At 48.1% G+C, this 15,636-nt stretch overlaps 1 protein-coding gene across 7 annotated transcripts in view; it reads left to right on the top strand.

Annotated features, from left to right (window-relative positions):
• GTF2IRD1 (GTF2I repeat domain containing 1) overlaps positions 1-15,636 on the top strand; it is a 207,256-nt gene that overhangs the window by 104,802 nt on the left and 86,818 nt on the right. For all 7 annotated transcript variants that reach the window (XM_075904297.1, XM_075904298.1, XM_075904295.1 and 4 more), the window contains exon 5: positions 13,174-13,357. In XM_075904297.1, the coding sequence (XP_075760412.1) occupies positions 13,174-13,357 (184 nt within the window). The remainder of the gene's footprint in view (positions 1-13,173; positions 13,358-15,636) is intronic.

Raw genomic sequence — 15,636 nt, 5'->3', positions numbered from 1 at the left:
TCCTTGACGCAGTTGTCGTAATGCCCGTTGACTGACATGCGGGGGCGAGTAGGGATAGATTACACCCCAGGTTTGTGTGCTTTCTTGGAGCTGGCCCTCACAGCCCCATCCTGCACCCCACTGAAGTCAATGGCCCTTTTGTCATGGGGTGAGCACGGGAGATAGCACATTACGGAGGGAATTTCTATAGTGTTACAGACATGAAGCGTACATAATGCTGACGCCATTGTTGCAGTGCATTGAAACCAAGGGGCCTAGCTGTTACATTTTCCTCCGTGGAAAGGCCCTAGAAGAATATTCCACGGCTCGTTAGCTAAATGCGCCAGTGAATAAATTAATGTGGGGGGAGGGGGGATAGAAATGCTGTCCCTGCAGCATTCTCAGCCTCATGCTACATTCCCAGCGTATTTTTCAGAATGTGCTTTTTATCCGGCATGTGCCTTTTGAGGGGCTTATGATGCCAAAATTGACTTTTTAAGAGAAAAGATGATTTTTCTTAAAAGCCAGGCCTGCAACCTGCTCTCTGGGAGGCAAACTAGTTTGGTTCCAGCTCATATATCTTGCCCAGTAACAAAGATGCTGCAGTTAAGATATAGCTGACACACGGGTGCTGACGTAACCCACCAAAGACTACGTGTTCAAGGTCCCTTGCTGTGCCAGATTCACCGAGAATGGGAGTTATTACAACCCTACATAGAGAGCTTTAGCTTAAACTATAGCCATTTAGCATTTTAGATCTGGAATCCCTGGTTTAAGCCCCAGATGTTGGTCAAGATGGCGGCCGCTGACGTGCAAAATTAGACAAAGAACGGAAGAGTGGTTATACCGGGTTAGGCCAAAGGTCCATCTAGCCTACAGTGGCCAATGCCAGGTACCCCAGAGGGAATGAACAGAACAGGCAATCATCCAGTGATCCCTCCCCTGTCACCCATTTCCAGTTTCTGACAAACAGAGGCTAGAGGCACCATTCCTACCCACCCTGGTTAATAGCCATTGATGGACCTAATCTCCACAGAAACATAGAGTTGGAAGAGACCTCAGGAGGTCAGTGAGGCCAACCCCCTGCTAAAATCAGGACCAATCCCAACTAAATCATCCCAGCCGGGGCTTTGTCAAAACTCTAGGGATGGAAATTCCACCACCTCCCTAGGGAACCCATCCCAGTGCTTCATCACCCTCGTAGGGAAATAGTTTTTCTTAATATCCAACCTAGACCTCCCCCACTGTAACTCAAGACCATCGCTCCTCATTCTGCCATCTGTCACCACTGACAACAGCCTCTCTCCATCCTCTTTGGAACCTCCCTTCAGGAAGTGGAAGGCTGCTCTCAAATCCCCCCTCACTCTTCTCTTCTGTAGATTTACCAATCCCAAGTTCCTCAGCCTCTCCTCGTAAATCATGTGCTCCAGCCTCTAATGATTTTTGTTGCTTTCTGCTGGACTTTTTCCAATGCATCCATGTTCTTTCTGTAATGAGGGGCCCAGAACTGGACGCAGTACTCCAGGGGTGGCCTCACCAGTGCTGAATAAAGGGGAATAATCACTTCTCCAGATCTGCTGGCAATACTCCTCCTAATGCACCCTAATATGCCTCTAGCTTTCTTGGCTACAAGGGCACACTGTTGACTTATATCTAGCTTCTCATTCACTGTAACCCCCAGGTCCTTTTCTGCCAAACTGTTGCTTAGCCAGTCGGTCCGCAGCCTGTAACAATGCTTAGGATCCTTCCATCCCAGATGCAGGACTTGGCACTTGTCTTTGTTGAACCTCATCAGATTTCTTTTGGCCCAATCCTCCAATTTGTCTAGATTACTCTGGACCCTATCCCTGCCCTACAGCTTTTCTACCTCTCCCCCTAGTTTAGTGTCATCTGCAAACTTGCTGAGGGTGCAACCCATCCCCTCGTCCAGGTCATTAATAAAGATGTTGACCAAAACTGGCCCCAGAACCGACCTTTGGGGCACTCCACTTGATACCAACCAGACACTGAGCCATTGATCACTACCTGTTGAGCCTGACAGTCTAGCCAACTTTCTATGCTCCGTACAGTACATTTATCCAATCCATGCTTCCTTAACTTGCTCACAAGAATACTGTGTGAGACTGTATCAGAAGCTTTGCTAAAGTCAAGGTTTATCATGTCCCTCGCCTTCCCCATATCCACAGAGCCAATTACTTTGTCATAGAAGGTAATCAGGTTGCTCAGGCATGACTTGCCCTTGGTGAATCCATGTTGACTGTTCTTGATCACGTTCCCCTCGTCCTAGTGTTTCAAATGGATTCCTTAAGGATCCCCTCCATGATTTTTCTGGGACTGAGGTGAGGCTGACCAGTCTGTAGTTCCCTGTATTGTCCTCCTCCTCTTTTTTAAAGATGAGCACTACACTTGCCTTTTTCCAGTTGTCTGGAACCTCCCGCAATTGCCACGAGTTTTCAGAGTTAGTGGCCAAAGACTCTGCAATGACATCTGCCAACTCCCTCAGTACCCTTGGATGCATTAGATCCGACATTAGATTTGCGTATGTCAGGCTTTTCTAAACGGTTCTTAACCTTTCTTTCTCCTCTGAGGACTGCTCACCTCCTACTGCGCTGCCTAGTGCAGCGGTCTGGGAGCCGACCTTGTCTGTGAAGACAGAGGCAAAAAAACCATTGAGCACTTCAGCTTTTCCCACATCATCTGTCACTAGGTTACCTCCCTCCATCCAGTAAGAGTCCCACACCTTCCCTGACCACCCTCTTATTGCTAACATGCCTGTAGAAACCTTTCTTGTTACTTTTCATGTCCCTCGCTAGCTGCAATTCTAGTTGCGCTTTGGCATTCCTGATTACACCCCTGCCTGCTCAAGCAATGTATTCATACTCCTCCCTAGTCATCTGTCTAAGTTTTCACTTCTTGTGAGCTTCTCTTTTGTGTTTAAGCTCACCAAGGATTTCAGTGCTAAGCCAAGCTGGTCGCCTGCCATATTTTCTTTTCTTACTGCACATCAGGGTGGTTTGTTCCTGCACCTTCAATAAGGCTTCTTTAAAATACAGTCAGCTCTCCTGGATTCCTTTCCCCTTCGTTAGCATCCCAGGGGTCCTGCCCATCAGTTTCCTGAGAGAGTCAAAGTCTGCTTTTCTGAAGTCCAGGGTGTGTATTTTGCTGCTCTCCTTTCTCCCTGTTTGTGAGCAGCAGCTGAAGCTGCGTATGGCCCCTGGTTTTTGCTGTCAGCACTTTTACACCAGGAAGTTGCCCCCAACAATCTCCTGAAACTTCCTGGGTTTTCTGTGTGTGGCCAAATTGGTCTCCCAACAGATGTCAGGGTGATTGAAGTCCTGTATGAGAAGCAGGGTCTGTAATCTGGAAGCTTCTGTTAGTTGTTTGACTGTGCCAGGGCTTCCAATTCTTCCTGCTTGTTCCTCAGGCTTCTTGCATTTGAGTACAGACATGAATTTATCTAGCTCTTTTTTGAACCGTGTTACAATCTTGGACTTCAAAACATCTTTGGCAAAGAGTTTCACAGATTGATTGTGCATTGTATGAAGAAGTATTTCCTTTTTATTTTAAACCTGCTACCCATTAATTTCATTTAGTGACACCTAGTTCTTGTGTTATGGGAAGGAGTAAATAACTCTTCTTCATTCGCTTTTTCCATACCAGTCATGATTTTATAGTTCTCTTTTACCAAGCTGAAAAATCAAAGTGTTTTTAATCTCTCCTCATATAGCAGACGTTCCAAATGCCTAATCCACTTTTGTTGCCCTTTTCTGAACCTTTTCCAATGCCAAGATATCTTTTTGAGATGAGGTGACCACATTTGCATGCAGTATTTAAGATATGGGTGCACCATGGATTTATATACAGGCAATAAGGTATTCTTTGTCTTATTTTCTATTTCTTTTTAAATGATGCCCAACATTCTGTTGTTTTTTTTTACTGATGCTGCAAATTGAGTGGATGTTTTCAGAGAACTATCCACAATGACTCCAAGATCTTTCTCTTCAGTGGTAACAGCTAATTTAGTCCCCATCATTTTGTATGCATAGTTGGGATTATGTTTTTCACTATGCATTACTTTACATTTATCAACATTATAATTCATCTGCCATTTTGTTATCCAGTCACTTAGATTGGTGAGATCCTTTTGAAGCTCTTCACAGTTTGCTTTGGACTTAACCATCTTGAGCAGTTTAGTATCATCTGCAAATTTTTCAGCCTCACTGTTTACCCCTTTCTCCAGATCATTAATGAATATGTTGACTAGACTAGACCCCTGCAGAGCACCACTAGTTACGTCTCTCCACTCTGAAAACTGACCATTTATTTCTACCCTTTGTTTTCTATCTTTTAACCAGTTATCAGTCCATGAGAGAACCTTCCTTCTTATCCCATGACAGCTTATTTTGCTTAAGAACCTTTGGTGAGGAACCTTGTCAAAGGCTTTTTGGAAGTCTTAAGTACATTACATGCACTAGATCTGCCTTGTCCATAATCTTGTTGATGCCCTCAAAGAACTCTAGTACAGCGTTTTCCTAACTATGGGCTGCGGCCCGGTACCGGACCGCTGGAAAAAAATATCGGGCCTCAGCGTGGTTGCCAGGGTGTTCGGGGCTCCCGTGTGGCACTGGGTCCGCCAAGCCCTTGGCCGACTTGGGTATAACCTGCAGCCGATGTTCCGGCTCCCGGCAGAGGCGTAGCTAGGGGAGATCAGGAGCAGGGGGGAGGGAGAAGAGAGCTGGCCACCAGAAACAGCACTGGACAGGGGAATTGGGGTGGGCTTTGGAGAATTGGGGCGGGAGGCAGCCGGCAGAAGCAGAGCTGGCCGGGGGGCAGGGGACTGGCCGGGAGATCGGGAGGAGGAGTAGGGGAGAAGCAGCTGCTAGAAGCAGAGCTTGCCTGGGGCATCGGAGTTGGCCGGGAGAGATTGTGGGGGCCGTCAGAAGCAGGGCTGCCGGGGGGCGCGAGGTCGGGGGTAGGGAGCTGGCCGGGGAAGATGTAGGGGGAGGGGGGAGAGAAGCGGCAGCCGGAAGCAGGGCTGGATGCAGGCAGCGGGGCTGGCCAAGGGAGATTGGGAGGAGAAGCGGGGAAGAACTGGCAGTCCGGGAGGGGGTTGGGGGAAGTGGGGCTGGCCAGAGGTGCAGTAGGAGAAGTGGTGGGGGAGCAGGACTGACCCGGCCATATGTAGATCTCGGGACGCTGCACCCTTCCCCCCCCCACGCAAAGGACGAGTGAGTCCGGCCTGGGGATTCTATTGTGCCCCCCCCCCCCCCCCCCCCCGAGTAGTTGCGAACTGGCTGGCTGGTAGACACACTCATGCAGCCTGAGCACATTTAGCAGCCAGGCCGTTTGAAACTACAGACTTATACATCTAGTAATAATAAAACATACCTCATGAGAAACTATCAGACATGTTATATGTCTGGTATTTTCTCAGTTTGTTTTTTATGTGTTTATATTTTTGGGCTGCAAAAAACAGTACTGAAAAAAAAAGGGTTCCAACTAAAGTAGAAAGTTTGGGAAACCCTGGTCTACCCAGCTTTCTGTCTGTCTTACAGTCCATTTATCCAATCCATATTCTTTAACTTGCTGGCAAGAATATTGTATGTGACCATATCAAAAGCTTTGCTAAAGCTGGCACTGGGAGCTTTGGGAGGACCAGAAACAACTTATTTGAATATTCATCATTTGATTAATGAATATGCAAATGAATGTTACCGGTCCTCCAAAAGTTCATGAATGGATTTACTGGTCTGCATATCAAAAAGTTTGGGAACCCCTGATCTAGTAGATTAGTAAAGCATGATTTCCCTTTTCAGAAACCATGTTGGCTTTTCCTCAACAAATCGGCTACGTCTAGACTGGCACGATTTTCTGCAAATGCTTTTAACGGAAAAGTTTTTCTGTTAAAGCATTTGCAGAAAAGAGCGTCTAGATTGGCACGGACACTTTTCCGCAAAGCACTTTTTGCAGAAAAGCGTCCATGCCAATCTAGACGCGGTTTTGCTCAAGAAAGCCCTGATCGCCATTTTCGCCATTGGGGTTTTTTTTGCACAAAACAGTTTTCAGCTGTCTACACTGGCCCTTTTGCGCAAAAGCATTTCTGGAAAAGGGCTTTTACCCGATCAGGAACATTAAAGCATTTGCGCAAGGAGCACTGATTTTGGACAGTAGAAAGTCAGTGCTTTTGCGCAAAATCAAGAGGCCAGTGTAGACAGCTGGCAAGTTTTTCCGTGCTTTTGCGGAAAAACTTGCCAGTCTAGATGCAGCCATCATGTTTATCTATGCATCTGACAATTCTGTTCTTTACTGTAGTTTCATCCAATTGGCCCAGTACTGAAGTTAGACTTACCAGCCTGTAATTGCCAGGATCACTTCTAGAGCCCTTTTTAAAAATTGGTGTCACATTAGCTATCCTCGAGTCATTATGTACAAAAGATGTTTTAAAAGACTTGTTGCAAACCACAGTTCGTAGTTCTGCAACTTCACATTTGAGTTCTTTCAGAACTCTTGGATAAATCCCATCTGGTCCTGCTGATTTATTACTATTTAGTTTATCAATTTGTTCCAGAACCTCTTCTAATGACCACCTAAATCTGGGGCAGTTCCTCAGATTTATCACCTAAAAAGAATGGCTGAGGTCTGGGAATCTCCCTCATGTCCTCAGCCATGAAGACTGATGCAAATAATTCATTTTGTTTTTTCCGCAATGAACCTTGCATGTTCCTTTAGCATTCTGATCGTCCAGTGGGCCCCACTGGTTGTATAGCAGGCTTCCTGCTTGTGATGTATTTAAAAAAATGTATTTTTTAATTTTTTGGCTAGCTGTTCTTCTAATTCCTCTTTGGCCTTCTTAATTTTATTTTTACACTTCATTTGACAGAGTTTATGCTCCTTTTAGTTTTCCTCACTGGGATTTAACTTCCACTTTTTAAAGGAAGCCATTTTATCCCTGCCTCATGTTAAAGTCCCTTTCTTCAGACTGTAGGGTGAGCCCAGTTCCATGTTGATCATACCAAGTCATGCTGAGCATGGATGCAGAACCTCAGGCTGGTTCTGCGTCCTATACCTAGTCCTTGAAGTTAACAGTTCTCCTTCTATTTTTATCCTTTAAAGAAAGCTGCCTCCTATCAATGAGGATGGAAAAAAATCACAGAAAATGCTCGTTCAGAAAAATCCCAAATTCCCTCTGGAACCCAATAATCTCTACCCCAACAAAATGACTGATTACCATGGAGTTCTGTTAATCAGACATCAATGATTATTATTGTCTCTCTTTAGTTAAAGCTTGAGCCTCTGCTGAGTTTGCTGAAGGTCACTTGGAAGTTAGCACATTCCTCACGAAAACTCATCGAGGCTGATAATTGGTTGCTATCCACATTATTGGCTTCTTTCCCCTTGTTCGGGAGAGAGGATAGGATGATACTGCAGCTAGCGCAGTGAGGCAAGGAATCAATTAGGGCCTTTCAAGCTAGCCGAGAGCACACTCGCAACGTCGAGGTTCAAAGGTTTGTTTTGAAACGTCTGTTACGGAGTTAATTAAAATGTTATCCATCCGAGCTATGAGGAACACCGACTGCAAGTCACACACCGTCGTTAGGGTTCTTTGAAGGAATTACTTTTCACGAGGACTCGTTGACAGTGCCACACAGTTACGAGGATTTTGTAAAAATCAGTTACAGGTTAAAAAATTATTGACACGAAATAGATCACAGAAAATCCCACAACCCCTTTTAGCTCCCATCACCGGGGTTCTCCCTGTGCCAGCGCAGTGACATGGATTGACATAGCACCAAGAAGAATGAAGAACGAATGTAGTGCTGCGCCTTGCAGCCAGACGTGCTCCGACTATGCGTGCATCGGGAAGCCGAGTCACTGAGCTGTGCATGTCCCTCCAGTACTGTCTCTTTGCTCCTGCTTCCTGCCGCGCGTGCTAGATGTATTGGGGTCTGGGAATTGGACTGGGCTCAGAATTAATTTTGTCAGGAATGGGGAGTTCAAAGTTTTTGAGATTCGCCCATTTTTGGCTACCCAGGTTGAGACCTCTTTAAAATGGTTTCTGGGCAATGTAGAACACTTGTCCTTTGACATAAGGCCCAGGGAAGGCATCTCAGATTGGTCACCTAGAATCACTCGCCTTTTTTGAACATCTTGGTCAAGTGGCCTGAGGTCCCCTTCCAGTGCCAGGGAATGGGAGGAGCAGTTGCCTTCCTGCTGAGGTTTTGCTGGGAGGGATGCAGGGATATTTTTTTGCAATTCTGTTACTGTGACGTTTGCTGTTGAAGCAGGAGTAGCAAGGTGGGTACGGTATGGAACCAGGAAATACAGGCTCTCTTCAAGTGCTTGCTTGTGTCCATTCCAGTGGGGGGGAGAGGAGGTGCATGCGTCCCAAAGCTTTTCCCTTAGTGGTATCTGTCGAGTCGGCTATGGAGCAACCTGGAGTGTCCCCCTCATAGCAGTGTATTAGATCCGTGCTGACCTGCCTCCTGCTCAGTTCCTTCTTACACCAGTGATGGTCGTTGGAGCAGTTCAGTCTGTAGCAGGGCTGCTTGATATGCGGCGCAGTTTGGGTTTACGGGGGACTCAACATTTGGCCCATTGGTGGGATCCTTTGAACACAGCAGTGCTTCTCCCAGGCAGCGTGAGCGCTGAAAGATGCAGCGGATGGGTTGGCTGGAACACACAGGTAGAGGGAGTCAGCGTTTCTAGCCCCCAGGGAGGAAGTGCTGGGAGCATGGGGCATTGGGGGAAGTGCTTTGTATTCATGCCTGTCAGTGTGAAAGAAACTATTTGCATATATTTGCATGTATATGCAACTGTAACTGCTACTGGGCAGATTTGAACTTAGGATCTCAGTATAGGCACCGCTACCCTCTGAGCTAAAAGCCAGCTGGCTCCCAACCCGTGCTGTAGAGGTCTCTTGGTCTTATCTATTGCTGTGGTCTAGGTGCCACTGCATGGGACAGTGAACCACACTAGGTGTGTGGGTTACACAACCACACTTCAGTTGCGGCCCTCGGTATGTGCTGCGAGTATCATTGTGGCCCCCGGGTCCTCCAAAGTTGAGTAGCCCTGGTCTATAGCAATTGTGAGTGCCTACCTAGTGGTTCTCTGATAGTTGTGTATTTCTGAGAGTTGTGGTTGTAGTTTCATAGTTAGCAAACCTTACTTTGAGGGGTTCCCCGCTTAGTTTTCCCTTGATCCTGGGGTATGCCTTGGTCTTGGGTTTGTCCTCTGAGAGCTGCAGGGAAACTCTGCCCAGAGGCTACCCACATGCGGCTTGTCTTCAGTGCCTGGGAGAAGGTCATCAAACGGACAAGTGCTCTATTTACAGGAGCTTTAGACCCAGGACAAAGAGGGAGCAGAGCTGTCACCTGACGTGCCTCTTAATGGAGTTGACTCTTCCCCTTCAGCGGGTACCAGGACACCGGCATCAGCATAGCATCAAAAAAGGACTCTTGCATCAGCTGGAGCCTGCTGCACTGCTCACAGACCCCCGTGCTGTATAAGAAGACAAGGGTGTACAGGGCTTGGTTCCCCATCAAAAAGTCACAAGGGGATCCCAGTTTTGTGTGCCCCACGTTGGGATACACCCAGCCGGGCCCTCAGAGCCTGGCTGTCTTGACTCCGGCCCTGACAGGAGGTCCGTTGAGTCTGGCGCCAGACGACTCCCCAGCTCGGGAGAAGTTGGAAGATGAAACTAATCTGCACTCCATGCCGGATACTTCGAGGCCTTGTGGGACCTTTATTGCAATTGAAGCCGTATTGTGGATCACGTCCCGCATGAGAACATGCTAAGCCCAGGATTCCCCACACAGGCCCCTGTTCAAGATCCGTGCAGGGCAGCAACGTGGTCTTCCATCCAGACCTTCGCCTTGCACTGTGCCGTCCCCCGACAGGCAAGGACGAGGCAGCCTGTGGCAGGGCAGTCCTACAATCGACAACCAGGCATACCCCTCCTCCAAAGAAACTGCTTAGGAGTCGCCTACTGGCATGGACAGGAATAAGCACTTGAAGGGAAAAACAACGGTTACTTTACCTCTTGTAACTGTGGTTTTGCACAGGAGGAACTGGGCCGGTGGCAGGTCTGCAGGGACCCATAGACACCCTCATGAAAGTGCCACTCCAGAGGGCTCCACAGCCAATCCAATGAATACCACTAGGCCAGCGGTGGGCAAGACAGCATCCGCCGGATGGATCTAGCTCACCAAGCAGGTTGATCTAAGCCACAGTCACCCTGCCGCTTCCCCGCCCCGAGGCCAATTGAGACCTGGAGATGGGGGAGTATGCTAAGCCTCCCCCTGTTTGGACGTGCGGCTCTAGAGGGAACCACCAGCTGTTCAAAACAGCTGGCCGTTCCCTCTAGGTGCCACATGCCCTTGGCAGGGTGGGGGCGGGGGCAAAGACTTTCATGCACTCCCCCGCCCCCAGGTCCAGTTTGGCCTGAGGGGTGGGGGAGCACGTGAAGTCTCCTCCCACTGCCAGGGGTGCGTGGCATCTAGAGAGAACCGCCAGCTGTTCAGAACAGCTGGCGATTCCTTCTAGACACTGTGCATTCCTGGCAGGTTGGGGGAGGGGGCAAAGACTTCACATGCTCCCCCACCCCCAGGGCAATGTGGATCTGTGCGTAGGGGAGCACGCAAACTCTCCTGGCCCTGCCCCCTCCCACCCAAGGCCCTGCCTCTTCCGAGGTGGCCCGCGACCATTTCCAAAATTCGTGAAGTGGCCCCCCCCACTTCAACAATTAGTGCCCACCCCTGCGGTAGGCAAAAAATCTGATGATTTTGCATGTGTGCACACCCGTTGGCATGCTCATGAGCAACACATCTTGAAGAACAACAGTTACACAAGGTAAGTAACCTTTTTTTTTTCTCCATTCCCATGTCCGCTGCTAATTTGCAAGTCAATTATCCCTTCTGGGCCTACGTGTAAAATGGAGATAATAGAACTTCATTTTGTCACCAGAAGTATTATGAAGCTCAGGGCATTGACATTAAGATTATGAAAAAAAAAGGGGCTTTTTGTTTTGATTTGTTGTTGTTGTTGTTTTTTTTAATGAGAAGCTAATACATGAAATGGTGCTAGGCAAAAAAGACCCTTTTTCAGGAAGGTGAAGTACAAATAAACATTGGTCCAGAAAGTAATGCTGGGAGTAAAAATAAGGGCAGATTTTTAGTCTTATGGTCAGATTTTATCTCCCTTACTCTGGTGTAAATGTTGTAGTGTCGTGTAAATGTTGTATCTGTGGAAATTAGTGGAGTTTCACTGAATTACACCAGATCCTAGATTCATAGAAATGTAGGTGAAAAGGGACTGCTGAAGACTATGACGTCCCAGCATTCTGCGCTGTCAGACCCTGGTCCATGACAGGAAGATTGAACCTAGTGCCTCTACCTCATGAGCTAAAAGCCAGCTGATTGTTAGCTACTGCTACAGAGCAGGCTCATTTTAGTTCCCTAGCTGCACTTGCTGCTGCTAGATAGGACATAACACCACATGCAGAAGCAGCGTGCCCTCTAATTCTTTTCATCCATCCATGGAATAAATTTTGTTGTGTGCACCAAGGCATGTGTGAATGTGCACCACCAGTGGACACACATGCTGCCAGCGGTGTGCGCTCTGCTAATCAAGCTGGGCTGCATTTGAATCTCTCCTGGGTGGCTCGCCAAGCACTCAGCTTACAGGGAACACTGCCCAGATGGTGGGTGGGATGTGAGGCACTTTTTAAGAACATGTTGCACACTGATGGGAATTACACAATCTCCCTTGAAAGCCTATTCCGCAACTGAATTTAGGAGAGGTTTTTCCTAATGTCTAGCCTACATCTCCCTTGCTGCACATTAAGTCCATTACTCTTTCTCCTACTTAACAGTGAATATGGAGAATACCTCATCAGCATCCTCTTTTTAACAACCCTTAGCGGATTATTAGCAGCCCCACCCCCCCAGTCGTCTTTGCTCAAGTCTAATCACGACCAGCGCTTTTTTTTTTCAATCCTTTCTCACGAGGTTTCCAAATGGAAAGGTTTGTTGCTCTTCTCTGGATTTTCTCCCATTTATCCAGATTTTTGTAAAGTGAGGCACCCAGCTGAAGTTTCACTAGTGCCAAATAGCGTGGGGCAAGTACCACCATGTGGTTTGCAGATAACTGTCTGGTTAATACACCCCCGGATGAGTTGAGCCTGTTAGCAATTGCATCACACTGCTGACTCATTTCATCTGGGATCCACTGTCAAATCCAAACCCTTTTCAGCAGTAGAACTTGCCTACCAGTTAGCGCCCACTTGGTAGTTCAACATTGACACTTTCCTTCCTAAGGGAAGTTCTTTGCACTCACCTTTATTGGATTTCATCTTGTTGGTTGCAAACCAAGTCTCCAATTTGCCAATGTAATTTTGAATCCTCATCTTCTCCTCCAGCCTCTTCCAGCTTGCGTCATCCACAGGTTTTACAAGCATCCTCTCCTCTCTGCTATCTAAGTCAGTAATGAAAATGTCGAATAGCACCGGACTTAGGCGTGATCCGTAGCCAGCAGGGAAACCCCCCGCACCTCCGTGTGACCACAAACTATTGAGAACTAGTGATAGAGATGCAGCTGTGTTAGTCTGGTCTAGCTGAAACAAAAGACAGGACTATGCAGCACTTTAAAGATGGTTTATTAGGTGATGAGCTTTCGTGGGCCAGACCCACTTCCTCAGATCAATATGGCACGACCATATATACCAAAGCGATACAATCAAAAAAAAGTGAACACGTATAAAATTGACGAATCAGATTTAAGAACAGAGGAGGGGTGAGGGGGGAAGGTTAGTGTCCGTGAGGTAATGACATTGGGGGTGATAATTGGGGAAGCTATCTCTGTAATGGGTGAGATAATTAGAGAGAACTACTCTTTGAGCATCCTCTTTCAACCAATTGTGCAACCACCTTTAGCATGATTTCACCTGGACCACATTTCCCTAGTTTGCTAATGAGCCGGGGCTTTGCTTCTGGCCTCAACTTGGTGGTGAGGGAGGTGGACAGGAGAAAAGAGGGCTGGATTTCAGCACCCCCACTTTTAAAAACGTTCCCACACCACTAGAGCAGTCCACACTGGTGTCTGCAGTCTCCGGCCTGCACTGCATCTCAAGCCCTGATCAGCCGCAATTGTAGACATGCCAGTGACTTTTTCTCATGTGTAACTATGCCTGTTTCCCAGGTGAAGCGCTAGGGAAGAGCAGCGTGGTGCCCTTGCCGTACGAGAAGCTGATGAAAGAGCCAGGTTTGCTCGCAGTCGCTGGCTTGCCTGAGGGACTCGGCTTCCGGAAGCCCACGGAATACGACCTGAAATCCCTGATGGCGATATTGGAGCACAGTCACAGTATCCGGTTCAGGCTAAAAAGGTAACTTCACCACTTCTCAGAGAGCGGGGAGCAGGGAGTCTTTGCTTCTTGTCCACACTCGCCACGAGCTGGGAAGGACCCTCTACTTGGAAGTCAGCGAGCTCTGAACCAGGGCTTTGAAGGGATTTGGCAACTAGATCGTGGGAGAGGAGGGTGCTGTAGAGTATGGTGCCGTTTGTCTCATTACACGCGGACTTGGCTGCGTTATGGGACACTCTGACAGCCACATAAAAGGCTGCACTGGTTGAGTTAATTAACACTCGATACTGCTGTTAATAATCACGTGCCCCCATTTTCCACTCGTCTGCAATAGGCAGATGTTCATTTAATACGGTGTGTTGCTCCCCACACTGGCTTCTCTTTTGAACCATGTTAAATCGTGGTGCACAAAGACTCAGAGAGTGAGAGAGACTAATTTATCACTGTCTGGGGGGCCGTGGAATCTTTCCTTAATTATTTAATATTGTGTGAAAACAATAGCCAAGTGACCCTACGCGTACCATGTTAACCACGTTCTTCAGTGTACCATTACCGAGGAATCGTGTGCATGATGAGCAGAATTCTCTTATGAAGGGTATTAAGAAGCGGGTAATTGATTAATTATGTAGTCGATACAAATTGTATCGACTTACACGATTAGTCGATAAGGGGAGGGGCTCTGTCCCAGCTTGTTCCAGGTCCAGGAGCTACCTCTGTTGCAGCTTTGCAGTTTAAATGTAGTAGGAGCTGGGCATGCAGGCAGTCTGAGCTCACGCCAGGTCCCAGACCACTGCGCCTAAGCATTTTAAATATAGTAAGAGCCACTCGGCTCTTACTACATTTAAAATTCAGAGCCACAGCAGGGGTAGGTCCCAGACCCGGCATGAGCTGGGACTGAGCAGTCTCTGCTCGTGCCGGGTCCTGGACTGCTGTGCCTCTGTACCTCTGGGCCCTCTCCCTGCTGCGGCTTTGCATTTTGCCCAGCTCTTACTACATGTAAAATACAGAGGCGCAGTGGTCCAGACCCTGAGCTCGCAAGCTGGACTTGCTTGGTCCTGGCTTGTGCTGAGTCCAGAGAGAGCTGGGATCCCCCCCTTCCCATCTCCGCGGACAGGGGCTGCCCTATGGGATGTGGAGCAGCCTCTGGTCACGCAAGCCTGGGTCCGCTTCTGCTTTGCAGCCTCCCCTGTTCTCTCTGTTCTTTTAAGCCGGCTCCTTCCATTATTGGCTCCTGCTCCCCTCCCTTGCTGATAGCGAGGCAGCAAGGGCGGGGGAAGGGAGTAGTTGAGTAGTCGACTAGATTAGTTGCTTACGTCCATTGCTTTTACCGCACCAAAGAGACGTCTAGGGTAAACAGGCTAGATGTCTTTCCCAGTCTAGAGAAAGGAGTGTACTGTACTAGGTGGCAGAGGTTTTCCATGAAGGGGGTGAAATGGGGGCCAGGCCCCCTCCCTGCTATCACAGCCACATTTCCAAAAGTGGCCTCTAATTTGGCATGTATAAATATTTGGGTCTGCCAAGCTTGAGGCTCTTGCGGCGCTTCTACGGCTTCCAGTTTGAAAAGAGAGAGACCTGGAGGGAGAACCTCTGCAAATCACTGGGCATCTCCACTTGGGCCCATACAATGAGAGGCCACTCTAGGAAATGGGCAGATCTCTTCTGACGTGAGGTGAAATTCGCCCTGTTCAGATGGGCAGTACAAGGTCTTCTCACCCCCTGAGCTCCAATGAAGCCTTATTTTGAGTAACACTCAGTGATGCTTTATCCTCGACCAGTGCATGATGGTGAATTCCCTCCACAATTTCACCCTTGCAGGTTGCATTGAACTATGTCATTCCTCTCCCCGCCCCTTGGGTTGTGGAACTAGGCCAGTTTTCACCAGCTGTGGGTCTGGCTCATAAATCTCAATGTAAAGACTGACTTTCCCTTCTTGCGAGAAAGAGAAAGAGGAGAAAAGAGGAAGTTAGCAGAGGGAGAAGTTGGAGAAGTTTCAGCTCCTTTGACCGTTGCCCTAGTTGGAAATGTCAGCAACGAGGAAGCTGGGCCAGTCATTAGATTAAAGATGAAGGGTCCTTCCCACCCTGCTGGACTGCCTTGAAAGGATGGCTTTGAAGCTTGCTTTCCCTTGCCTCGTTGTTGCTTTTTCGCCTGTGTTCCCCGACATGCGCCATTAAGACCTGTAACGCAGACAGCTTTGGCACACACCCGCCCGTACAGTGTTCCTCCCCCCCATGGCTGTTTGAGCCAAACCTGTCTCCCTTGCGCCAGGAATCTTTGAGCCCCGACCCGTCAGGCTGATT

Source organism: Pelodiscus sinensis, chromosome 21, assembly GCF_049634645.1.
Source record: "Pelodiscus sinensis isolate JC-2024 chromosome 21, ASM4963464v1, whole genome shotgun sequence".
Taxonomy (NCBI): Eukaryota; Metazoa; Chordata; order Testudines; family Trionychidae; genus Pelodiscus; species Pelodiscus sinensis.
Note: the sequence above shows the minus strand (reverse complement) of the source record. Positions and strands in the feature narration are given on the sequence as shown.